Here is a 24,628-nt window from a genome sequence, read left to right as displayed (position 1 = left end):
TGACCAGCAAGCTGCAGGACAACAGACAAAAAACGTCTGCTTGGCGCTAGCACGAATCTGTTTATTTACAAAACATGTGAAAAATCCGACCGCTCTAGCCAGAGCTGTGCAGTTATGGGGACTGTGTCGTGGTGCGAAAGAGAGGAAACGGCGGGTAATCTAAATTTTTGGCGCGCGAATAGAACGACAACACAGAGTATGATGGCCGATGAAATTCTCTAACGACATCCGGAGCGGCCTCACTAAGAGATGAACGTGCAAAACGATAAATAAACGGAAACTTAAAAAGAAAGTGATTGAATAAATTCTGTTGATGTAGCCATGTTATACGGCTCATCGTCGAACGGATGAATGGGAGAACTGTTAATAACTACGGTGTGTATTTTTTTTTATCTTGATGGCTTTGTGAGCAGTCGGCCAGGTCCTTTTTAAGCACGTACGTTGTGCATAGAACTCACACAGTGCTTCGCTGAACAAAGGAACACAAGTTATAATCGCGCAAGTGACGTGAAGAAGAACGCATGCCAATGTTGGAAACAAGTTACCTGAATGTGTTGCTTATACATATTTCAAATGTGTTCAGCCTGTTGATGGGCGGATAGTTGTATTCTATGGATAGATCCCGCCATAATGGTTCGGTATTATTAGAATACATTTATATATAGCCGTACTCTGGATGGCTGCGGAGCTGCGTATATTTAAACAGAGTAAACGTGCGCAAAAAATGTGTCAGGTTATGTAGCAAGTGTCCACTGTTAACACGATGTAGAGGCGTGAACTGCAAGAAAAAAGCCGGTGCCGATTGGATTCAATTAAGCGTGTATAGTGTTTCAGTATTAGTCGTTATTATGAGCACGAATATCGAAGAAATCGAATCTGAAGATCAACTTCAAAGCCAGCTTGATATTGAAGAAAGCGAGGTTTGTGCTGCCAATGAAATCTCAATCTACATCCTTCAAGACTGTAGAGATCAAACGCAAATCACAATAACGATGCTGAATGCTAGAACAGTTATTTTCAATAACCAGATCAGCTGTGTACCGTTCCAGTACCCGAACTAGTATTTATTGCATGTATTAGTTAAATACGAACCTAGCAATAGAGTAATTAAGGCATTTGTTGAAAAGCAGTACACCCAAATATTAACCTTCAGAACACTAGAGGCATTAGAACAAAGAGAAGTTGGCGTACGTAAGCGATGATGGTTATTTTTTTTTTTCGGAATTTCATTCAGAAGTCAGGTAGCAGTGGAAGTGAAACTATACTGCTACACCTTTTTTTAGTTATGATATAATCTAACCGTTTGACAGCTTGATGATAGTACACAAAAGTATCGAAAACATATATCGTATATGGTTATTTGATTAGACATTGAAGTCAGGATGCTTGACGTTATTAGTTGCCACACTTTTATTTTTTGTAGACCGCGAACACCGAAGGTTTAATCGATCCGCCAGTAGATGACATTGAGGAGATTCACACTCAAGCTTTACCAGCTACACATGTGCAATCATCACTCGACTCATTCCAGCGGCCCAAACAGAAGATCCAGTGGCTGGAGAACAGCTCCTGCGCTGCTTCCAAGAAACATTCGCTGGGTATATATATATATATATATTTTTTTTTTTTTGTAGCTATATATTCAGTGCCGAGAGTATATATACAAAAGAACTTCCTTATACTGGAAGGAAAGCATTAGGAACTGTTGACCATCAAGTTTCCTACTGATGTGGTGGATCTTCGATTCTAGCAAGAAAAAGCCTGCACTAATCCATTAGAATTCGCACTACAAATAGGCAAATTTTGATCATACTGGTGAGTAGCCTACAGAAGAGTTATACATTTAAAAAGTTTATGTATACGTGTGATCTACTGTGTGATCATTTCTAACTTTGTAAGCAATGTAAGCCTCTATTGTTAGTACTCGTTAAATATAATACGTTTCAATCTGTAATAAAAAATATTTCTTCTCCATTTATACAGGAATTTACGTGCTTTGCTCATAAGAATTGCTCCAATTAAATGCATTGGAAGATTTACTAATGAGACTTTAACTGAGATATGTTGAAACTAATAGGTGCAGCTCTTCCGTATGCACCTGAGGCTTACCCAGTTGTGCGAAGACAGTCGAGCCGAGCATCTGTGGACATTTTCAAGCCATTCGCCGACCTTCCACGACAGTTTACCGAAGCTGTGGCGCGCTTACAGTCGACTCGATCAATGCATAATTCGCTCACAACATCCAACATTTACGCTGCCAAAACCTTTAGGGATAAAAATTCCCGAAGTTTACGTCTAAAGATCACCGAAGTTATCCGTTCCTGTGGAAACACCTATGTGGACGCCCGTAGTGAAGATGGTATTTGCGTCAACATACTTTTTGAATCGATACATGATATGTTGTTTTAAACGTGCAGAAAGTCTGAATTAGTTTCAGACATCGAGAAGATTTATTACAGACATTGCTTTGTCGAAGCAGTATTCAATTTCATATTCAGTCCTTGAAGCTGTTCTTGAAGGTTGTCTGTGAACCTCAAACGTTTATACAGGATTGGTTTCAGGTGAAAAATATATTGTACATCTTCCGTCGTCGACACTAGAAGGAGATCCGCTGCCAGGAAAATGTCTTCTTTTAGCCGAACCGTACATTCGGCGAAAACTTCGAGACTCGTATCTTATATCGCTCGTAATTAGCGTCGAAATCACCAGTTAGCGTTGTTTCTATTTCTGCTTTAACATCATTTCATTTTCAGTTCGGTTACAGTAGATAAACGCAAGCAGTAATTCTCTATGGCAAGTCCTAGTACCATAGCAATCTAAGTGTAGGGTACAACGCATTTCTCATTGTGGCATTCCGTTCTGATGGATGACCTGTTTTGGCAGTTTACACGTATGACCAAACTATAATTCTCAGCTTAGTTTTGCTGTGCCAGAATCACTCGGCTGACACGGATGTGTTTTAATTCTATTAATTATAATATTGGCAAATTCATGATCTCGTAACGCGAACAACAGCTTATTAAAAATAGAGATTTACATTGAATATAACACCGACAGGGATTCTCGGTTCGAGTCTCTTGACAAGATTATTAGTCAAAAGGGAACAGTATTCTTGCAGACAAGCAAAGTGATAAGCTGCGCATTATTTCGAACGCGAGTGAGAGTCCTAGTGATGCTAATCTCAAGGAGGAAAATGTGATATTCAACTAACGTCTCCGAAAAAAGATCTAACTTATTTGGGAAAGTAGAATGTTGACTGACTGCCGGTAATGCTAACATTAGTAAAAATTTCTTATTAAAATAGTGTTTATTTTTAACGAGTTGCCTCACCTGTATCTTGCTCCAGTTAAAACTGCCGGCGGCACAGAGCGGATTTGTGCATAGCAAATTAACTTTTGCACATAAACTGTACCGATCTAATGTAATAATTTCAGTATGTTTGTCGATCACAACGTGGAAAGAAGTTCATATCTGTCATACACGTAGCGAAAAGTTGAAATATATGAAGTACATGAGATGCGCAAGCTGAACAGAGCACAATATACTCTATCAAGCAGAAAATTGCTATATGTGGTTAGTACTTCGCCGCGAGCATTGTTACATTTACCGCTGTCAACCGATAAAAGAGTACACACAATAGCGACAGAAATCGATATCTGATAGTATTTATTACTGTTCCTTTTATTGGCTCGATGCTTCTTCATTTTCTCGTCATCTGCTGTTGCTGTCTTCCTTATTTACGGTAGTTTGTTGTTCATTGAAGAAAAACACATGTAGAACACTATAATTATTGTCATTATTATTATTTGGGTGTTTTTATTTATTGTGTATTATTAATTGTAGCTATGACAATAAATATATTATTAGTGCTGCACTACTGTTATCGGCGCAGCTTCATGTTGCTCGTTTCTTATGATCATATTTGTTTGTATGTTTCTTTCATTTGTTTGTGTGCTGCCCTGCGTCTTTTATTTATTCCTTACTTCAGTCTATGGTTTTTCAACTCATCATACGTGCTGCTGCATTACTTATGGACGCTTATAGCATAATGTCGATAGTACTAAGCATTCGAATAACAATAATAACTATAATAGCAATATTTTTTCTTGTCATTATCAGAGCTTTATACGCAGTGTTCCTGTACACTATGACATAAGCTAACGAGCGCAAAAACGGTCAGCCCTCACGCTTTTTACCCACTTTCATTATCTATATGTTCATCACCAGCAGTTGCTACGATTTTACTGTCGTCAAAATCAATGTTATCATTTGCATTCATTATATTTATTATTATTGTTATTATTAGGGATATGTACAGCGGGAGAGGCTCAGGTTTTCTGTATACGGCTTCCTTCCGCTATGCGTCGTATTTCCTCTGTCTTCTACCACTTCTTTTTTATCTTTTTCAAACTAAATTAACTAGTGACCTTTTGTCATGCTCTTTCCTCTACAACTGATTATAATTGCCCAATTTGTTTGGTGAATCGGCGATTTGTTCGCCGTTATTCATAAATTGTCAGTTATGTATTTTTATTATTATGTTCTATATTATGCAAAAGCAGATACAGCTGCTTCAGAAAGAGATTGATCTGGATCTAGATGCTATATACTGTTGTTTCCTCTTCAACTTTTCTATCATTTTGTTATATTCTGAAGATACTCCAAGTTTAGCAAATTTTAGTAATGCACTAATTCTTCAACACCATACAAAGACGGCCTTTTCCACTTTTGCGCTGTCTGGCCAATGATTACGCTTTGTAACATAATGCATAAGGAATATTGAACGACGATAACGTCGCGTGTGATAATAGTAGCTCGCTTAGTAACAACAATACTAGTAATTATATGAATATAATAATTCGAATTATTTTTACTTATACTGCCACTACCAGCATGACAACAATTCACTGTTAGTGGCGTCTCAACAGTCGCAAGTATTACTATCAGTTTTATTATTACCATTTAGCGTTACTATATTCGGTATTATTCCGTGCTATTAAAAATGAAAACGCGTTCTAATAACATGTGAGCAACTGCTCAGATGGCCGGGTCGCGAATCTGACTTTCCGTACAATTTGTGCCTGCCCATCGGTGCGTACATGTAAGCGAAACTGTTCAGTATTGCTTATGTAAGTCTAGCTGTTACATGCCGTTCCTACGAACCAGTTTGTATGTACGTATTTTAAGCTTTTTCTGTTCGATCCACCTTCGCGTTGTTTGTTGCAGTGCCACGATTGGATTTGCTTCGTTTTGTATTATCTGGAGTGACGTACTACCTCCTAGTACTAGGATTAATATTATAACAAGTAAAGTATCTTATCTGACAAGATACTTCATTTGTATCCGAAACTCCTCTCATGTATACGACGTCTATGTGCTAGCTATTGTCTCCATGTTTAATTCATTTCTATTTTTTAATGATATTTTATGGATAAACTTTGTTGTTGTTGTCGTTTTGAAATCGTGTTAGTCCAACACCCTATTAATGTGAACTGCCAAGCAAGTTACGTCACAAATTTTTTTTCTTTTATCTTCTAGCGGGTAGATTAATGGAGATAATTGTTGGGAGTAGACTTGTACAGGTTAACATGCAGTTAATTACATAAATCTAGCTCGAACTGAACTGGCATGAAACCGTGGAATTCCAACAACGTAACAGAGATCAGTTTAACATTTCAATATGTTTTGAAAACTTAGCTTCTGTACTCACTTCTTAAGAGCCAAAGGCCAACAATGACGACCACTGTAGTCGGCTATTTGCTTAAAGTTGTGCCGAAGGAGTAGAATGCGCTGTCGTGGTAGTAGCAATAGTGTATATTTACTGTGATAGTAGCGTGTACATCATTAAGTATGTATCGTCTTCAGTTCCAACTTGCATGATCTCCGCAATTTTTTTCACTTCCACTATAAATCATATTTTCTTAGGGCGTGTTCCTCTTTGAAAAGAGAGATATGCTATATATTAGACATATCAAAACAGTCAGTGGACATAAATCGTGTTTTTCACCATTAAGAGTCCCTTAGCGCTAGCTGCAGCACTCTTTCCCATTTAGCCCAACCATATCAAAAGTCCAGTTTCGACGAATGAGAGAGAAGTTCGGTTCTAAAAACGGCATCTGTCACAGTCGGTTATCATTAGAATCGCTGAGCAACAACTAAGATCGCAGCAGTAGTTCTAATCAGGTGAAATAATATATATATGCAATCGTGAGTTTTGCCAACGACAATTTCTAAGGGTATGCGCATACTATGTAGGTATAGCCACTGTTTTTCTTTTAACGTGATATATAGTAACAGTATTTTTTGTTTTGTTGGTGACAGACTTCCTGTTTGTTTTTGTAGTTTGTCTGTCTGTCGTGTTAAATATTTTTGTTACTAGCTTAGAATCGCTAAGGAGGGGGCCTTTACACTGCAGCCGGCGTGAAGAGAACACTAAAGGTCTCGAACTATTTAAAGGATACACAAGTTTAAATTTTATAAACAAGAGAAAAATGGTGCGGAGAATTTGGCGACTCGTTGAACGCTGCCTACGCATTGTTTTTTTTAACTTTGACTTCTCGTACCCTATGACAGTTCATTCGTTTAGTCATTAACGAATTTAAAGGTTCACAATAGAGGCGCACTCCAATATAGCTCAGTATAAATTAGTGGCTGACAATAAACAATGAACTGAGTTCGATGAAAATCACAGAATTGGAGTTCGTTGAAGCACTGATTATTGTTAAACTGATTTTTTCCCGCTCTTCTCATCGCCTACCATCAGCTTTCCGACTGCCTTCTCAAGCGAGATGCACCAGTTTTAATCAAAATCTTTATATGTAAATTATCAGTTAGCCATCATTTTCTGCTTTATGAATTCTTTTCTTCGATCGCCATTTCACTGCTAAGAAAATGCGAATCGAAACTGTCGCCCTAATCAACATCTTCTCGTGAGTAATAGCCAGCATTATATCACCAGGTGCCACAAAGGCTCCGCATCGTGTTTTACTACCGCCATCATGCGTTTGTTCGCTTCGATATCTCTGCCTCCCTCCCTCCCTCCCTCCCTCCCTCCCTCCCTCTCTCCCTCTCTCTCCGTCTCTCTCTCTCTCTCTCTCTCTCTCTCTCTCTCTCTCTCCACCGTACCGTTCCATTGTTTGCCTCTCTTTCTCCCCTCTTGTGACAGTTGTCTCATATGGCTGGTCGCAATACTTGCAGCAATTATAGTAGTAATATAATAGCTATTATTATTTGATTATTAATATTCGTATTATTAGTAGAATAGTTTTCTTGACTCTTCTGAAGTCCTCTCTCTGTCTCATCGTCCTCACTCTCGACGTCCTGTTTTTTCCACCATTTGTTCACTTAGTCAGGTGCCTTGTTGGTTAGTCTGCATCGTCAGTTAGCATTATAGTAAAGCGCAATTATACTAGCCATAGTTTTTAACGTTGGAATCATAATGACAAGGTAACGATAGAGTAGTAATTGGCGATATTAATAACAAGCAATGCCAGTGCCGACTCGCTCGCTGGGCTCTAATATCTACTATCCCAGCACATTTTTTTGCACGTGGCAGCTGAACACATTTGTGTTTGTTCTTTTCTCGTTTGATTTCTGATCCCGACACATTTTCAGACCCGATCACCACGGGATTAAGAGGTGAAAAACAATAACTCGGAAACTGCAAACGAACTCTTTTGTAATCTAGTTATTGTACAACAGTAACGGTACTGATGATCGTGCAACTATTATTAGTTTTAATATTAAGCGTATATTAACTAGTATAGCAGTTACTGTGGTAGTACACTGTAAACCTTATATGACGTATTATTTTGACCCGCCTCATTTCATCCTTCGTTAATAGGCTGCTTTACAGACATACAGAACTGCCTTTTGTGTTTTCAACACAGATGATCGCCATCAAGCATGCATAAGGGAATGTATCGTTTTTGTCGCTCCGTTCTGATCTACAGGTGTCCCGTGTTCAGGACATGTCTGTGTCGGACCAGGGACAAATGTCTGCCTGTGTACAGATGTACCGTGTGATCAGTAACTTTTCATTGATGACCAAGTCGGCCACAGTAGTGCTGAATCTGCCGTTTTGCTGCTGGAATCTAGTATATGTTCTTGCAAACGCGTGTGTCTATACATATTTGTGTGGGGTGTGTCCTGTTAGCGGTAACAATTGTGGCTCTAGTTGTTTATCTACACGCAATCTGTGGTACACTGCACTGAAAGGAGTCTTACGGGACGACGCGGCTTCGGAGGACGATTCTCGACTTGAACGAAAGCGGCCAGTAGCTATGGCTTCGCAATTGAGCGTCACCATTCGTTCGTCCTGTAAAATCACAATGTTTCCTTTTCGTACTAAAACCTCCGTCCAGTATTCGGAGTTTAGTATTCTGGCTTGCAAGCGCTTCGCGATCGTCCCAATATAACAACAGGTCCCTAAATATATGTTACAATATAACCTTGCTTTATTTTAGAGATTATTTCATTAGATCAGTCTCGACGGTCTTCTGACATTCAATTAATATGACCACAGTGGCCTTCGACGGGAACAGTCTCATTCAGTACTTCCAAGGCGGATGATATCTGATATACAACTAGTTTATGGACCAACGCTCAATGTCAATGAAACGCTAAATGTATTTCACTAAAGTAACGTTACATATCTATAGTTTTTGTCGCCTTGCATGGACCTTCTGGCGTGCTATAGGCGTACCTATTAATGTATTATGTATATATATACCATGATGGTATATTTTTCATGATAACATAACGATTATCGAAAAACAAGGCGACAGCGAAAAGGTCCGTGAGTAATGCCGACTCCAAACCTTCGATTCGTCCTTTCCAACGGCCAAGCTGTACACATAGTGAGCCCGTCTGAGCCTCGACACACGGAAGTTGCTTACTGCATGTGACTGCCGTTTACAGTTACGCTAGTCGAGCCGAATAAGTAGTTTGCCCTGTCAGTATTGAATTTCAGGAGAAGCCGCCGCAGCGCGAAGCGTTTGGAGCAAAAGTGAAATCCAACTAAAAACCCAGTCGCCTTTCTCGCTTCCGACATCACGCCAAAGCGTCATTAACCTTTTTTTAGCAGGTGCAGCCTTCCATGGAAGAGAGTTCCAGAAGTCAATGCATCTTCCGGAATGGTCACTGCTTGCAGTGGATGAGCGTGGCGTAAACATCTTACGCAAGAAACACCGCGACGCACAACCGCCGAAAATTTCAACAGATCTTTGCCATTGTTACATACTACAGGGAACAGTATGCAGAGATCAAAGCTGGACACGCGGACAGACAGGCTCGCGTCGATATTTTCGTTTATTACATATACACACACAGACACACACATAGACGGTCTCACGCGGTCCTAGTAAGCAGGAAAATACCTGATGTAAGTACAATCTAATGATCGACTTGTAGCCATCGAATGACGTACACGGATACTTATTCATACCAAGAAAGTTCAAAGCTACCAAAGCATACGCTGAATCACCTTTGACACATGGAGGAGCGGTGATCGCCGTTTCCTTCGACAAACACAGAAAAACTCCAAAAATTGGTTACGATGATCTGGTTCCACGAGTCGTATTCTGATTTACTGATTCTGAGCTTTTAATCTGAACTTTTAGTGTGTACATCACATTGGGTTAAGGATGGCTGAATAACAATTATTAACTAACAGTATGACGATTCGCCCGTTGTAGGTATATTATGCTTTCAGTGCTACAACGACTGAAAGAAATCATTATATGTTCTATATATGTATATTTATAGCATTAGCCCTCAATAATCGATGCTCCCATGTGTCAATAATGATTGTACATGTAAAATCTGTTACGACCTTTCGTTTTCTTGTGTCGATTCATTTACTATTACTCAAAATAGAAGTGGATTATCATAAGCGGACAAGCATATGTAAATATATAGAGACGCTGAGTTGTCTTCGCTCTTCTCTTCAACATGGTGAGACGTTAACCTATGTTGTCGCATTATGTATATATTTTGTAAATTTATATATATCTTCGTAGAGAGTATGGAGTGTTCTTGTTTTGCTATATCACAGTGAACTATACAGGGTACGGTACACGCTAAGCTCTGCCGAGGCTCTCCTTTATCGTCTTTCCTATCTCAATTCTTTGCTTATTCCTCGTTCGTTATACATTCATGTGTATTTATAATTTTTATCTTCATTTTCTTCTATAGCTTTGTGCTCAAACCTATATCTATGCGCATGCTTTATATTCATATAATATTTCTCTTCGAGCTTTGTTCGTCCGATCGACTTCACTGGACCTGTAGGCTCCCAGATGACAAGAAACCCAAACTGATACGTGCCCACACATGCCTCTAACTTAATGAGTCTACCGGCCGTAAAGACTCGCCGTGGAGCTGCTCTTTTCTGTTCAGATCTACTTTTCTCTTATATCATTTTCAACATCGTGCTACTTTTGATGTACCTAGCTGCCAGAATTCCACTGATATTGATTGGGATAAGAGCCTGTTGGCTGGCGCTAATCGTCGATCACGCGCCGTCGTTACTGCTGTGCCTGATGTCGGCGTTCATAGCATTTGCTGTCATTCGCAGACGAACAATCATTCTTTTCCTTCCAACAACGGCGCGACCTCTAGTGATGGCAACAGTAGCAGTATTTTTTGCGTCTCTCTTATTTTCGTCAGGTGGCATTTAGCAGAAGATCTCTTTTTCGTCATCGAACGGAGCCCGTTGCATGCTGTGAAGCGCGGTCGAGTCATCAATGGTGTTAGCTCGAATCAGCAAAGGGCTGATACCAAGAGGATCCATTGCGGAACCAACAGAGGGAGCGGCGCCACTGTGGGCCTCAACCGGCATTCCCGCCACAGCCGAGTTGCTGCACGAAGAAGTTGTGCTCGATGTGCTGGGGCTGCAGGCTACTCCGAATGAAGACTGCTTATGGTGCTGTGGAGGCTGTGACTGCTCTTGTTGCGGACCTCCGACCAGCGGAGGTGTTAATGGAGGTGGAGTGTAATGCACCTTGGCCGGGCTGGAGCCTGCTCGCACGTGAACGGGTGACGGCGCGGCCTGGGAAGACGCGCTATGGGATCGTTGCGGAGAACCACGCTTCGCTAAATGTAACGGAAGTACCTGTGAATAGATGCGGTGACAACCACAGTAGTTACATTCAAGAAAAAAACAGGAAAAATTTACATAAATTGCGTTAGAGAAAGACACTCTTTCACATATCCATCGATACCAAGTCAAATGATCGAATAAACGGCAAGGCAGGAACGCCAGTCATTTGAAGATCAGCTTGTTCAGAATACAACGTTTTAAGGCCTGCTATGTACATGTATTACCCAATTATGTGTGTATATTTATGAGGAGTTGTTACGGTGATACTTCTTTCCTTATCAGCTTTACTCGCGTGAGTGTAGATCCGCTAGCGAACCTGTTTCGGGGGCGGCGAATTCTGCAGTGGCTGCTGTTGCTGTTGCTGCTGCTGTTGTTGTTGCTGCTGCTGTTGTTGTTGTTGTTGTTGTTGTTGCTGTTGCTGCTGTGGATGATGTTGTTGGTGATGCTTTGAATGGTGGTGTCCCGTTATAAAGGATGAAAGCCCAGTGAGAGCTGCCGGCAGTGAATTGGAGGAGTGATGGCTCTCCTTATGGTGGGCGTCTTTTGCATTTTTGGTCGGAGCGGGGGGCGATCCGCGATGAGGTTTAATTCCGCTAACTGACGCCGTTCCCGATGCGGCAAGAATGGTAGCTGCGGGCGTCGCGGTCGACCCAGAGGGTCCTCCGAGGCTGCTCAGGTGGAAAGGAATTAAAGACGTTGAATGCGAACGCATATCGAAGGGCATGATCGACAGCATCGCGGGCGCCATCAAGTCCGCGGAGGAGACCGTGCGTCCTGGTAGAGAGTTCCTAGGAGAGAAAGCATATGTTTTGGGAAATCGGAAAGTAGAACAGTGGCAGTACAAAAGAAACGAAAATGAGCCGACAATTGCAATTTGCAAGCATACAAGTTACAGACGGTAGAGCTGTTTGATTTTCTTGGTTTTTTCATATATGTATGTGTGTATATGCAATGTATTCTTTTTGCTTGACAAGGCGAAACACGTACTCGTCTATACTGGGAAGTCGTGGCTTAATTTATTCTCCTTTTACCATTACTGTTCAATTTTAGAAATAAAAATATTCCTATGTTGTCTATGTACCAAAGACCTGACAGAGGTAAAAATACATTTTTTTGTTTGAAAATTGCACTAAATGATAGGTTTCGAAAAAATCAGATTGATTCAAAAGCTTCCGTAGACACTCCCGCAGTTTGTAAACACGAATCATACGAACACTTAACTATTAAGTGTATATAATATATATATAAAAGTGAAGTTACACTTTAAGAGATCATTAAGTAAAGCGAGCTGATCTGGCATCGCTGCATTGCTAGACGTCTTAGCATAATTGTGCAATATCGTAAGACTTGCCTTAGTAGCATAATCGTAAAAGGCACAAACATAGTCCTACTACTTATGATCAGCCCACAGCCTCAGCTGTAGCCGCTAACGCTACACTTATACAGTAGCCATCTACAGCCATTCAATCCACTCCTATAGTAGTCATTCGTGCGTTCCGTCTGTGTAGGCGTACGCGCCTTCATTAAGTGTTCATCTCTAATCTCTATTTTACACTCCCTGAACTCTTAAGCCTCCTAGGCGTTAAGATTTTCAAAAATCAAAAAAAAAAATTCAAATCTTAATGCCTATTCCCTACTCTTCAGAATGACTGCACACCCGCCTCCGCACTGGTTTGAGGCCATGATCTTTCATAGACCACTGCCCCCCTCTGAATCAGCCATTATGTAATAACTATTAATAAAAGTAATACTGTGTAGCTATTTATCTGGATGTGCAACAATATATAATCACCTTGGAGAGTTCTCAGCACTCGAAGGGGACGAGGGATGTGTAGTCTGTTGTTGCTGCTGCTGCTGCTGTGGCAGATGGGAGCCCACCGCAGCAGCTTGTTGCTGGAGGACTGCCGTTGCGGGCTGTTGCGGCACCCCCTGTTGAAAGACCAAATGCATCGGCTGTATCGGCAGTTGGCTCTGATGTTGCTGTTGTTGTTGTTGTTGAAACTGTTCTCGTTCCCTTTCTTTCTCCAACTTTTCCAGCCTCCTAAAAAGCCAGTCTCGCTGCTGCTCAATATCTTCTTGATCACGTTTTATTTGTTCCTGGAAAAAAGGACGATGACCAGATGGTCAGATGCGTCATACACGAACAAAATCATACGCACTCAAAAAAAAATACGATGACAATATGTAAATATATTGATATAATAAATAAAAGAGTATTAAAAAAATACAATTAAGAAAAACATGGTGTAGAATAGAACCGCTCATGATTCTACATACATGTACAAACTTGTCCATGCGATTCTGAACGCCATTTAAGCCGCGACACTGAAACAATCAATGTCCCCACGCAATCTTTTCAATATCATTTGTGTCTTATCATTTATTCATTTCGGCTAAACTAGGTCGGGTTCGGAGGCATAGGCAGTGAGACTGGCTGTGGTCTCGACGGTAGCGGTTGAGGTAACAGGCATTTGAATTAGCAGAATATCCTGACTCTTGGATGATCAAAAATGCTCATTGCTGACATCCATGCTACAGTAGTTTTTACGTGACAGTCAAATTTAGGCCAAACATTGCATTTTCAATAACGATATAGTAACGCCTCCCACGAGGCCGACAGAAGCGATGGCTTACCATTAACAACAATACAAATATATGATAGCACTTTTCGTATTTAATCAATCATTTTTGGCAGACGACGGCATCTCTGCAAGTTCTATGCCTCACTGAAACGTTCTACTCCGCAGACATATCACTACAAGCTACGGCACTGTATCTAGCTTTTTTCACTATAAAGCATTTATTTTGCTCTTCGTTAAACAGGACTATGAAAATCTAAATAAATAAACCTTAAAGTACTATATTAGACGAAATGAACACATCTTTGAAGGTTGCGTATTTTGAAAAATCTACGCTTGAAAAGATGTTTGTTTCAATGCCACGTTCTGTACCATTAGGGCACTTAGGACAAGAGGATTATAACGGAAAACAACATTCTTCACACCCGACTCTTAATGAAATCACAAGTAGTTACGTTGATTTTCAATCGTAGACTATCGTGTAGCAGCTCGCTAGAAAAAATTACCACCCGTTAGTTTGAAGATTGTGCACCTCGCAAAAGGCGTAGGAAGTATAACGCCGAAAGTATTTACAGTAGTAGAAATTTCGCAGGCATCGCATGTCATTACTGATATCGAGGGTTGGATAAACTAACATTTTTGAAATCATGCGTTTCCTTCTAAAGGGTCAAGCATTGAGAATTAGTCGCTTGGAAGAGAATATGAGAAGGAATCGAAGAAAAATAGCGAAGGGATTTTGGAAGGATCGTGTTGGAGGATCAGGCTGAATGGACAACAGTTGCTAGTAATGGGACGTTACACACGAATGCGGGCATCGAAGGCTATACAAATGATAACAAAGCTGGTGTTACCTAGATTGATGGAAACTCAGCAACGTGAAGCAGCCTGATATCTTTTGGAAAAAGGAAGAGGCAGAAAGGAAACTCGAAAAGAGAAGGAACAGGAGCAGGATTTAGCGAAGACGAAAAAAGTTGAGGGCATAGGCAAAGATATTCAAGGGGGGAAGCGTCATTTGAATATATGTAGATAGATAAAACACAGTTATGGCTTGGGCTAGTGCAGCAGGTAGAAAACGGTTCTAGTAGGAAGTGGGAATAAATGGAGAGAGACAGAACGCGAGTGAGAGAGACTGACTGACCCTGAAACCGGACAGCGAGGAGCTTGAGTAGGGGCTGACTGAACGTGAATACTGCTCTGGTTGACAAAGTGACCAACTTGGCCACCCTGACCTGCACCAGTCTGGCCTTGGTTTGTCACTCGATACTGAGCTGTTGCAGCGCTCAGTCGGCTGTCCAATTCGGCCTGCTGTTCCGAAATCCATTGCTGGTCAGAGCAGACAACAAAAAAACATGGTGTGAAGATAATAGATAAGGAAACATCAAGACAGTAGCGGAAAGTGTCTGGCAGAATATCATCATCGTCACCAAGATCATTCTGAACGACCACTGTATTGACGGTCGGCCCGTATCGTGCAGGCTTATGAAGCTAGATTTCTGCGTAGATGTATCTTACGTAGATGCGTCGACTTTATCCCTGTCATGTTCACCCGTGTCTCATTGTTGCTGTCGTTATTAGGGTCATTTATTCAACTCGACTGTACTCGCTTGTTTGGTTAATACTATGTACGTGACTATAGCAATCGCAAGTAGGAGGAAAAATCGATGATCGTCTGCTGTATTAAGATCATCTACCAGACTAGAAATCGGAACAATACATTGGTACGTATAGATAATACATGATGGGTTTATTTGTCAGTGTGTAGCATAGTTAATAGAAAGAATAACAAATGCAATCAACTTTTTGGCCAATGCAAGCTTATTCACGTAAGAGCGTGTTCATTAAGAACAACATTCTTAAGCACTATATGCACGTAGGCAACTATGTAGAATAAATGATTTTTATATTTCTATGTCTGACTCGATAAGCCAAAGGTAATAGACCGATTTATTTGTCGATGATTTTCAGATAGCCAACCCATAACCAACAACTTTCTGCTTTTTGTTACGCAGCTATAGGGCCTTTCCTCAAAGTCTATAGTATAGCCATTTAGCACTGGACACATACCGAGTACGAACCATGCGCAATCGGCTAAAGACTTTCGTCGGTCGCTTCTAGACCCCGGGGGGAAGGGGGTTCGAAGGACTCTAAGAAGGTCAATGACGATATTAGACGAATGTGACGTCCTTACCTCCCGTTTCTGGATTTCTTCTCGCTGCCGGTCGAGCTGCTGTCGCTCGATTTGACACTGACGTTGCCATTCGGCCCGCTCACTACTCAGCTGTTCCTGTAAATTACGTAGTTCTTCCAACTGCACATCTGGCCGGTACGACTGTTTGCGCGGATTCCGACACTGCAGCTGTTCGCTCATCTCTGTCGCTTGCAGCCGCAGACTTTCCATTGACGAAGCACTTTGGCAATATAAGCACTTCGCGAGGGATGGAGTCAAAAAAGCCGAATAAACAAAAACAGATAAGATGTCGAAATACGATGGGCGACACCGGAATGTTGAGCAAACTTTCGTAAGTGTTATATATATAGCGGTACGTAGGATATAGACAACACCTAGATAAACGGAAGAAGGACCTTACCATAGAAATGGCGTCAAGCTAAACTTTGTCTCTAGATAAAATCTAATTGTGATTTTTCTGCGTGTCATCGCTGCTCTCCTATAAAAGGAAAAAACTGAGCTAACAGATGCACCGACACTATGTAGCGCTTATTTCGCACCGCTGCTACCTGGTTCCAAATAACTGAGCTGAACGTACCATGATGATAGAAAGGTTGTGCGTAAGGTCGGCAATGATCTCGAGTTGCTGTCGGGGGTCATGGGTAAAGAACAGAGGCACCGCCGTCAGACCTTCAAGCTGTCGAAGAGGTAAGGTGGCAGGTGGGGCATCAGCTGTCGAGTCCGAAGGACTCGGTTGGTCCAAGCCCGTCACACTTCTTCGCTGGAGGGACTTGTCCTGCCAATTTTTGTCAAGTTGTAATTAATTATACAAAATCGAAAATGCATCTGTGCTTCATTGACGAATCAAAATAAATGGTCACAAGTCAAAAATGATTGGTGGAGAAAACTAATTAGGCTTAAGAAATCCACGCATCAGAGTGAACAAGGTTTGCTTGATAGTAACAGTTCATAGAGGTGAAAACCAGTAATAAACTAAAAAGCAACGCATGCAATTCCCGGCGCTGCGTACTGCAAACATAAAAAGTAATTGTGCAGCCCGAAACGTGAATAATATTTATTATTGATCACTATTAAGGAAGAAAAACGAAGCGATAAAAATAATCCAGTTCCACTTCTAGCAAGTATTACTAGTAACTAATCTAACTCAGGTGGAGAGAGCGTCGAAAACCTCTCGAATAAAACAAGATTCATTGACATTTTCGTGAATGGCAACTCAACGGAAGGGTCCCCTGGGAATAGCACTGACGTAAGCACGTGTGGCATGCGTTTAGCAGGCACCGTGGGTTGCGAAGCAGACGAAAGCCAATTAAAACTGGGTCAAACAGCACCGAAAAGAAATCTTACAGTGGGAAGAAGACCCTCAGAGTTAAACAGAGGAGCGCTTAGGCGACGCGTCTCCAAGCCCTGCACCCGACGATTTCCGTAGAGTGTCCAGGAGCAGTCAGTAGCGGTGGTAATGTAGTGCAGTATAATGGCATAAAAATTGAAGATTAGAAAAAGAGATTTAGGGTGAGAGAGAGAAGGGACCACACAGATTTAGCGTGACGCGCATAATCGACAGAACAAAACAAGATAATCAACGGAAAACCCGGGCATCCGCCGTCACCAGTTATGCAGGATCGGCACATCCGTCCCGATGGCCACGGCAGCAGCAGCAAAGAAAAGATGGTGCCACGATGTTAGAACTGCTTCGACAACGTTATGGTGCCCCTCCCCTTACTTAATATCCACCATTCAGACGCGTGAAAAGATAATGTTAGTGAAGCTAGTGAATGACAGAGGAATAGTAGGTGTTTTGTAGAAAAAACTTTTTCCCAAAAATTACTTTTTTCATTCTTTTTTTTTCTCGACCGTAACGGGTTGTGCGTACTTGAAAATCAGGGTTTAGGGCAAACTTGGAAAAGTTTCGGTGAAAGTATATAGCGCAAAAACGTAAGGTGTGTATATATGTACCTATAATTTGCTTTGAAACAAAACGATTACGCACGTATGGAACGTACAAACATTTTCTCGAATCTGAAAAGCCCCTAGCTATCGTTAATGCCGGCAGACATAGATCAGGGATCGTCATCGCGTTTTCGAACCCTTCTTTCAACACCTAATCGAAGCATTACTACGAGTAACTTACAGACATGAATCTTATCGCTGCTATATTTATTTCCATTCATATTGCTTTTTATTAGTACCTTAACTTGCAGATGGCATTCGGGGAATTCTCGTGACGACTCCTTTTTAGTACGCTCTTTTGCCGCTGCGGTTTCGGCGCTGACCAGGAAGAGTTTCTTCTTTATCGCTGTTGCGGTTGCCGCGACATGTTGCATTTAAACAAAAGTCAAGGAAGATTATTATTAGACTACTGCTAGATCGCTTACGATATAACCAAACGTTGACAAGTTTCGAACGACCAGCGATACAGGCTTATATGCACGCAAGGCATATTACTATTTACTGCTCGAGTACATAAACAGGACAGGCAAACTTCCCTTAACTCGTAGTTTGTACCTTACCCAGGTAAGTAGAATGGCACGGGATTTCAAGACACGAATTGTTTTGATCGCGTATCGTTCGACAGTTCTTTACGCGTTTCGATGCTTTATAAAAGCAGCAAACCAAACAGACATTATTGGCCGCAGGCGCTACAAGAACTATGCTATACTGGCAACGCAATGGCGATATGCTAACAATAAACATGAATAGCTATGTGGATGCCTTCTTATTTTCATCACTTTGTATATGTGAATGGTGCGACAATATATCTATCTTCATTGACCATTGTGTTGAATGCACACTGACAGATAGTAACAGCAAGGGTCTGCCAGTATATGGAAAGCTTAGAACAATCAAGATTTCCGGCACGGAAAAAGGGAGAGAACAAAGAAAAGCAAAGGAAAACACTAAGCGGTAAGACGTGTCGTGTTCAAAAGGTCTTTCCGGATCAAGCATTCTGTAAATCCGAAGGTGTCGACGATGAACGTATCTCGCTCTGTGCAAAATGTCCCAAATCAGCTTTCGCACAACGACAAACGTAATAACATCGGTAGGTTGGTTGCTCTTTGAATGATGATTCTGTGAATATCTTGGTCAACAGAGTAGATAGAAAAAGAATAGAAAGCAGCTAAGATACTTCAGAGAGAAAAATCCCAGAAACGTCATTACAAAATTGCAATTGGCCGAACATATATGCTTTAGAAAAGAAACAAGTGATTTATTTACAGGGCAAAAATGCTTAGGCACCACAAAGTATTCTTCAACAGCAGTCCTCTAAGCAGCAGTAGCATCAGCAATACAACCTGTTGGTGGCAACCTAATTGGCTGCACGGTTTTTTAGTATCGAATATACACATATTTAGTTGAGAATTTTATTATTATATATAAAATTAGATTTCGGCGGCACTCGGTGCTTGGGTGTTCAGGTGGTCAGCGCATAATAGAATTAAAAGCAGGTGAAGACCTTTGGCGGGGTGGCAGCACGCGAAATGGTTCATAGCATTAATGTTATTACTTTCTATCGTACTAATTATCAGTTATCTGCAAACGCACCATCGGAACGTGTATCAATCAGATGTAAAACAGCAATTGGAAAGAACGAGGCGTGTCACCAGCATCAAGCATCTCAGTGACATCCTACAGCAATATCGAGATCCACGCACATACAGCACGAGTCCCATAGAGATAGCAGGCTACAATAATTCAAACGCACGACAGCCCAGCAGTTCTTCAACGAGCAAATCCAGCAAACTTCAATCCAACACCTGACACACAAAAGTCTAACGAGGACAGACTCGTTCTAGCGGGCAGGAAATTTTGTTCGCAAGTCTTACCAGTCAGATATGGGGGCAATCCTGAAGGAACGCCACCTGGGTGGTTAAAAATGTCGACTCAAAATTAACAACGACACCCCAAATATATACGCGTAGAAAATACTTCGGCTCTTTCACCATCGGATATATTATTAACAACTTTGTTTTTAGCTGTTCTTCCGTTATGACAAAAAACACTTCCATATATACTTTGCTTTTGAGACAAAAAAAAATGTTCGCAAAAAACGTTCTTACAATATCGCTGACCCTCGGCCTTTGTAGTTAGACATTCGAAGAAAAATCACACATCGTTATCGCCTCGATCCTGTCTTAAAAACCTACTATGGCGCATAATAGTGCGCAGAGTCCATGATACCACTGAGAAAACTGCTCGCCCGGCTCTATCCACCGACCGACTGGGGTCGCATGAATGATCAGATAAGTTTTATATAGGAGACTACATGAACGATATCTAGTCAAAAGTAGCGAAACATGAAAGTAAACGCTAGATTCTGGTTTTATTGTTCTTTCAACAATCATGTATAATGAAATTACAGAAATTGGTGCTTGCTCAATTGTGACAAATGGAACTACAAGAGCGGGATACATGCCATATACATCCGCTTCGAAATGGGCGGTGAATCGTAAATCAGATCTGTTCTAATTTGAGCCCAAAGGCTATGTACGTAACGCTAAGCACCTAGTCTACAGCGCAGTTCTTTATCGACCATTGAAAGATAATCAGGCCCTATTTTGAATTTGTTTGTACCTTTCTGTGTATTTGCGTCGAAGCCCCCAAAGGTCTCCGCCCGCTTGGGCAACATAGCGGTTACATCTAAGCAGTTGCTGGCAGCGCTCTGGTGCTCTCCCGCACTGCTGACGCTTCGTCCCAGACTTTGATGTGCGCTATCGTTGACGTCAACGCTGTTGCGCCGATAATCTTGGTTTGTTCCATCCGATCCTGGCAGCGGTGGGAGTGGGACGGGAATCCGCGCGAAAATTTGATGCACCTGACTAGCTGCCGTAAGCAACATCTGATTAGTCTCTTCCGGCGACAGTTTCTGGAGTAAGTCGCCGTATTTGAAGTCGCGGGGATTAATCTATGTAGAGGAGTGACGAGTTCAATAGGTTTTGGTTACTCAATCTGTTATCTTATATTAGAGATCATATGATTAGTAATGATTGGAGGAAAGTGTCTGCGCGTACGGATGGATTTGAATGCTCTAGATGAGGAGGGTTACTTCACATTGGTAAGTGTGCTTCGACGCGAAGGATTGTATCGGAAAAGTTAGCTGGTACGGCGAAGTAGTCCGTTGTTGAGCAGACATAATCATGTTCATTAAATAACTGGCGTCAGTTTTATTTTAATAATAAAACTCACAAGAACGCATACATCCGTCACCGCTAGGAATCCGCTAAGATAGAAGCAGTCGTCTGCGTTGCGCGTTATCGTAATCCTGCTGTGCTGCAGCCATACCTTATCAATAGTATCCTGATCCACTCCGATGATCTCTAACATTTCGATGAGGATTGTCAGCTTCACCTGGCAGATTTGCGCAATAGATCGGTCTCCATCATGAAGCAAGATCTGTAAGTGACGCAGTCGATCGGCGCGAGCCACTTCTTCGGCATCTGTAACAATGTCAGCACATTCGTGTAGTACAAAAATGCTCTCGTTAGAAACAGCCTGCAATGCCCTTTGGCATGGAGCACAGCATCGTTTTGACGGCATATAAAAAAAATGGCGCTAAAAAATCAGGATTCGAACCAGCTTGACCAGGTCGTGCTGGGTTGCGCCGTACGTGGAACAATAGCGAAAAAATTTTTAAAAGAGGTACTTGTTCAAATGTTACGAGTAATATAAGAGCAAGTCATCAACTGTAAATAAGTAGAAGCTGGTCGATAATGATAGTGCAGCCATCTCTAAAGTTAGATGAACCTTCGGATCAATACGTTAAATTGCATACGTGAAAATTTACAAACAAGTAATATTAGCTACACATGACCAAAGACAAGACTCGTCAACAGGGAATTATAAAATATTGCCTGAATATATTGTAATCTAAGCTAGTAGGTCTTTGAGATGTTACGGGCGTATTAATTTCACAGCCCAATTAGCCGGTTGTAGATTTTATTATAGGTTAACAGTTGAGGCGGTAACGACTCGAGAAAAATGAAAGCAGGAAGAAAAATTTAGACCTCGGCTCCAGTAACGTTTTCAGTTACATTCGTGACCCTGATCGGTATGCGATGAGCGAGGAGCCAAATCAGAAACTTTGTATTAAACATAAAATCAATACAAATCGAATTCATCTCAATGGCACTAACAGAACGACATGGACGGGACCTATAGCAATGCGCAAAAAACATAACGTCATCGTCTCTGAGTTATAGAGATTATGACGGTGCAAAAGACGTTCTTTCTTTCTTTTGCTGCTGAGCATCTTTTTACGGTTGGTGCAAAATCTGGCAGCACTTATGCACGATACGTTTGAAGTCCACTGAAGTGACTATGGGGTGCGTAATCCATTAGGAAGCCTATTTATGAATAGCGTCGCTTTATCGCCGATCCGGCTACGAGACATCAACGCAAGCGTATACTGGTGTATTCCAATAATGTATACAGATAAATGTCTACTCTAGTTGAACAGCGATCGAATGTGTTTTGCCCTCCAATTTGCTCCTTTTCTTTGCTACAGCCTTGGACAACAAGGACAAACGAACGAAACGGAACACGCACGCCACATTGGGCAAGCGAGTGTCAATCGTAATAGAAAGTCACTCTCAACATATAATTGGAGACCGCGAATTTCGAATAGGCTCACCATGTAAATATGACAGTTTTAGTCTACGACAACTATACGCCAAACAAAAATTAAGTTATTTTTTTCTAGCCCGCTTTTTGTGATTCCTCAGAAGGAGGAACACTGATTGATTGGCGCCAATCAGCCAGAATAAAGTACTCTCAACGCAGAGACTATTTTAAATATTAGAAAATATACTAGCAATGAACGAAGGTTCATTTGGGACTTCAGGTGCTGCAACTTGTAATGGCAACTACAACTTGATCGATTTGGCTTCTTTCTGGTTGTTACACACCGTACGTAGGCGCGGCAGCCCTTTTGCCCCATAGACATCAACGCGGCAGCTTCCAGGGGATGGAGCAGCCCCCTTGGAGACAAGGCATGAGCAGCATCGTTATCACTATTCTTATCGCCACCAATCATTATGGTACAAACCCATAGATAAAGCGGCTCTGACGGTACCCTAACCGAATAGGGTTGCTCTTCGGCCAGTAGTCCAACACCGTACGTAGGGCAAAGACTAATGGAGGCTGAGAAAGAGGCAAATGATCCTATCGCAACTCGTATTTACAACGCTACCCTAAGCAACAGCCTTGGCAGACAGCCAGTCAACTACACAAATGTCAGCGTTAACGATTGCCATCGTTGGCATCGTTTACCGATTTTTCTAGGGTTCGACCGCCACATCTGGCGCACATAAGCGCTCAGATCTTGCAGTCACTAATCTGACTCGACTGGCCGCTGCCGAGTTCCAACTTATGGTGTGTGTGCAAGCAGAAGCGAACTCATCGAGGGCTTTTAGCCTAAAAAATGGCCTGAAATTGCGGACAGGGACACCACCTTAACGCTCTAACAATCTGATAGTTAATATTGCTTCAGGTTTTATTCAATTTTCACGCCATTCCAGTACGTCCATCAGTCCATATATCGGCCATTTGATTGGTAGATACATGAAAAAACCAATCAATCTTTGTGTCAGTCCTATGCTGTGCTAAATTTTTCTTTTTAGGCTGTTTTTCAATGGTTTACTTTTTCTTTGGGACTTTTTTGTAACTGACATTATCTGATGTTGCAGAGTTACGTCCATACAAGTGAATGTTGTATTAGTTTTTTTTTATCTAGCAATGGCAACACCAATATGCCCGTTTTCCCCGAGCCTTCGTGTCCAAATTGTTTTTGAACGTCATTTATTCATGATCTAATATCTACTTTTACCCCGTATATCCCTCCTTATGTGATTAGAAGTGTTTATAAGGTTGTCGCTGCAGGCCGTGCCCGGGTAGCAGCAACTTCCAGGCGACGACCGCAGCGAAAATAATGGCGAACGAACCTTTCTCCTGCGAGTCATCGGTTTCTGCTGGACAGGTCTCGATGGCCTTACGAATGGCATCGAGCCAGAAGGCTTTATCCTTGGGTGAGACGCAGATGAACTCGAACATCTCGGGCTCCTCAGGGTTGGACGAGATGAGATACAGCGCCCGGGCGTCCTGGCCTGCTCTCTCTCGGACAAGCAGTTTGTGCAGAGAGATCACGCTCGGCTGACAATCGTCCAGAGTTCGTCCAACGAAAAAAAAAAGCAGATTGAGTTGTTAAATTGGCACACGACACCCGTGATCGGACCATCAGGCCATCCATTCACCCCAGTGAATGGTATCCGAGGTTTTTTGAATGGTCGTCCATTTCACCGACCCGAAGCACCGCCACAAGGGCGCAGTTTATGGCCACCAGGTCGTACCGAGCATCAAAATCAGGTGGTCGGTCGAGCCCAGGCCATTCGCCATTGCCAACCGATTCGCGCGCGGTAGCACATGGCGACAAAAGGACGGTGGTATCCAGCAAGAAAGGCATGTTGACAGCGATAGCGGGTGAAGAGACAAAGACGGATGGTAACGAAGGGCAAGCCATCGGTGGCGCCAGAAGCACGATATTACACGGAGGTAAATGGGCAGATAGGCCGAGAATAGTTTGGAGAAAGAATGCAAGAGAGAAATAGCCCGGAAGCAATGACAGTAGCATGGGGTAGGTGGGTTGAAAAGAGAAAACGGAAGGAAGGGATAACAAACACAGATATTAGGCTTCGTTAGCAGCTGGCCAGCAGCTTCTCGTACTGTGTGAAAGGACGCCTGACCCGTCGGATATTGCGCATTCACTGAAGT

The 24,628-nt window shown here is 41.9% G+C and overlaps 2 protein-coding genes and 1 long non-coding RNA gene across 23 annotated transcripts in view; 2 read left to right on the top strand and 1 right to left on the bottom strand.

Moving 5' to 3' along the window:
- Nucleotides 1–157: 157 nt before the first annotated feature.
- Nucleotides 158–3,897, top strand: LOC111254022 (uncharacterized). Of its 3 annotated transcripts, none has more exons than XM_086974248.1 (4): nt 158–375; nt 1,424–1,598; nt 2,078–2,359; nt 2,550–3,897. In XM_086974248.1, the coding sequence occupies exons 1-4, from the start codon at nt 352–354 to the stop codon at nt 2,711–2,713; spliced, it is 645 nt and encodes a 214-aa protein (XP_086830374.1). In that variant the 5' UTR covers nt 158–351; the 3' UTR covers nt 2,714–3,897. The 3 variants fall into 3 exon arrangements, with proteins under 3 accessions (XP_086830374.1, XP_022670181.1, XP_086830373.1); XM_022814446.2 differs by having other exon boundaries at nt 158–920; nt 2,562–3,897; XM_086974247.1 differs by having other exon boundaries at nt 158–920.
- Nucleotides 3,640–24,628, bottom strand: part of cyst (rho guanine nucleotide exchange factor 18 cysts) — a 223,300-nt gene continuing 202,311 nt past the window's right edge. For 14 of the 19 annotated variants that reach the window (XM_086974228.1, XM_086974224.1, XM_086974230.1 and 11 more), the window contains 11 exons: nt 23,803–24,010; nt 21,146–21,300; nt 20,438–20,768; nt 19,690–19,725; nt 18,055–18,161; nt 17,213–17,272; nt 16,446–16,643; nt 15,869–16,105; nt 12,894–13,198; nt 11,418–11,889; nt 3,640–11,113 (listed from right to left, as the gene is read on the bottom strand). In XM_086974228.1, coding sequence (XP_086830354.1) covers nt 10,676–11,113; nt 11,418–11,889; nt 12,894–13,198; nt 15,869–16,105; nt 16,446–16,643; nt 17,213–17,272; nt 18,055–18,161; nt 19,690–19,725; nt 20,438–20,768; nt 21,146–21,300; nt 23,803–24,010 — 2,547 coding nt within the window. In that variant the 3' untranslated portion in view covers nt 3,640–10,675. Of the gene's footprint in view, nt 11,114–11,325; nt 11,890–12,893; nt 13,199–14,818; nt 15,004–15,868; nt 16,106–16,445; nt 16,644–17,212; nt 17,273–18,054; nt 18,162–19,689; nt 19,726–20,437; nt 20,769–21,145; nt 21,301–23,802; nt 24,011–24,628 lie in introns of those variants that run through there. The other 5 variants (XR_015316507.1, XM_086974227.1, XM_086974226.1 and 2 more) reach the window with 5 other exon arrangements.
- Nucleotides 16,625–19,539, top strand: LOC147754471 (uncharacterized). The gene is made up of 4 exons (XR_015316510.1): nt 16,625–17,654; nt 18,052–18,379; nt 18,664–18,905; nt 19,393–19,539. It is a non-coding gene; the product is annotated as an uncharacterized LOC147754471 (long non-coding RNA).

The sequence above is a fragment of the Varroa destructor genome, unplaced genomic scaffold, assembly GCF_002443255.2.
Source record: "Varroa destructor unplaced genomic scaffold, Vdes_3.0 BEIS01000007.1, whole genome shotgun sequence".
NCBI classification, from domain to species: Eukaryota; Metazoa; Arthropoda; class Arachnida; order Mesostigmata; family Varroidae; genus Varroa; species Varroa destructor.
This window is presented reverse-complemented; position numbering and strand designations above follow the sequence as displayed.

What these genes read in the sequence shown, in the direction of transcription:
- LOC111254022 (XM_086974247.1), top strand. Translation starts at nt 849, where the DNA reads ATGAGCACGAATATCGAAGAAATCGAATCTGAAGATCAACTTCAAAGC. An exon ending in TTGATATTGAAGAAAGCGAG is followed by an intron (nt 921 to 1,423) that starts GTTTGTGCTGCC and finishes TATTTTTTGTAG; the next exon opens with ACCGCGAACACCGAAGGTTT. An exon ending in GGACGCCCGTAGTGAAGATG is followed by an intron (nt 2,360 to 2,549) that starts GTATTTGCGTCA and finishes ACGTTTATACAG; the next exon opens with GATTGGTTTCAGGTGAAAAA.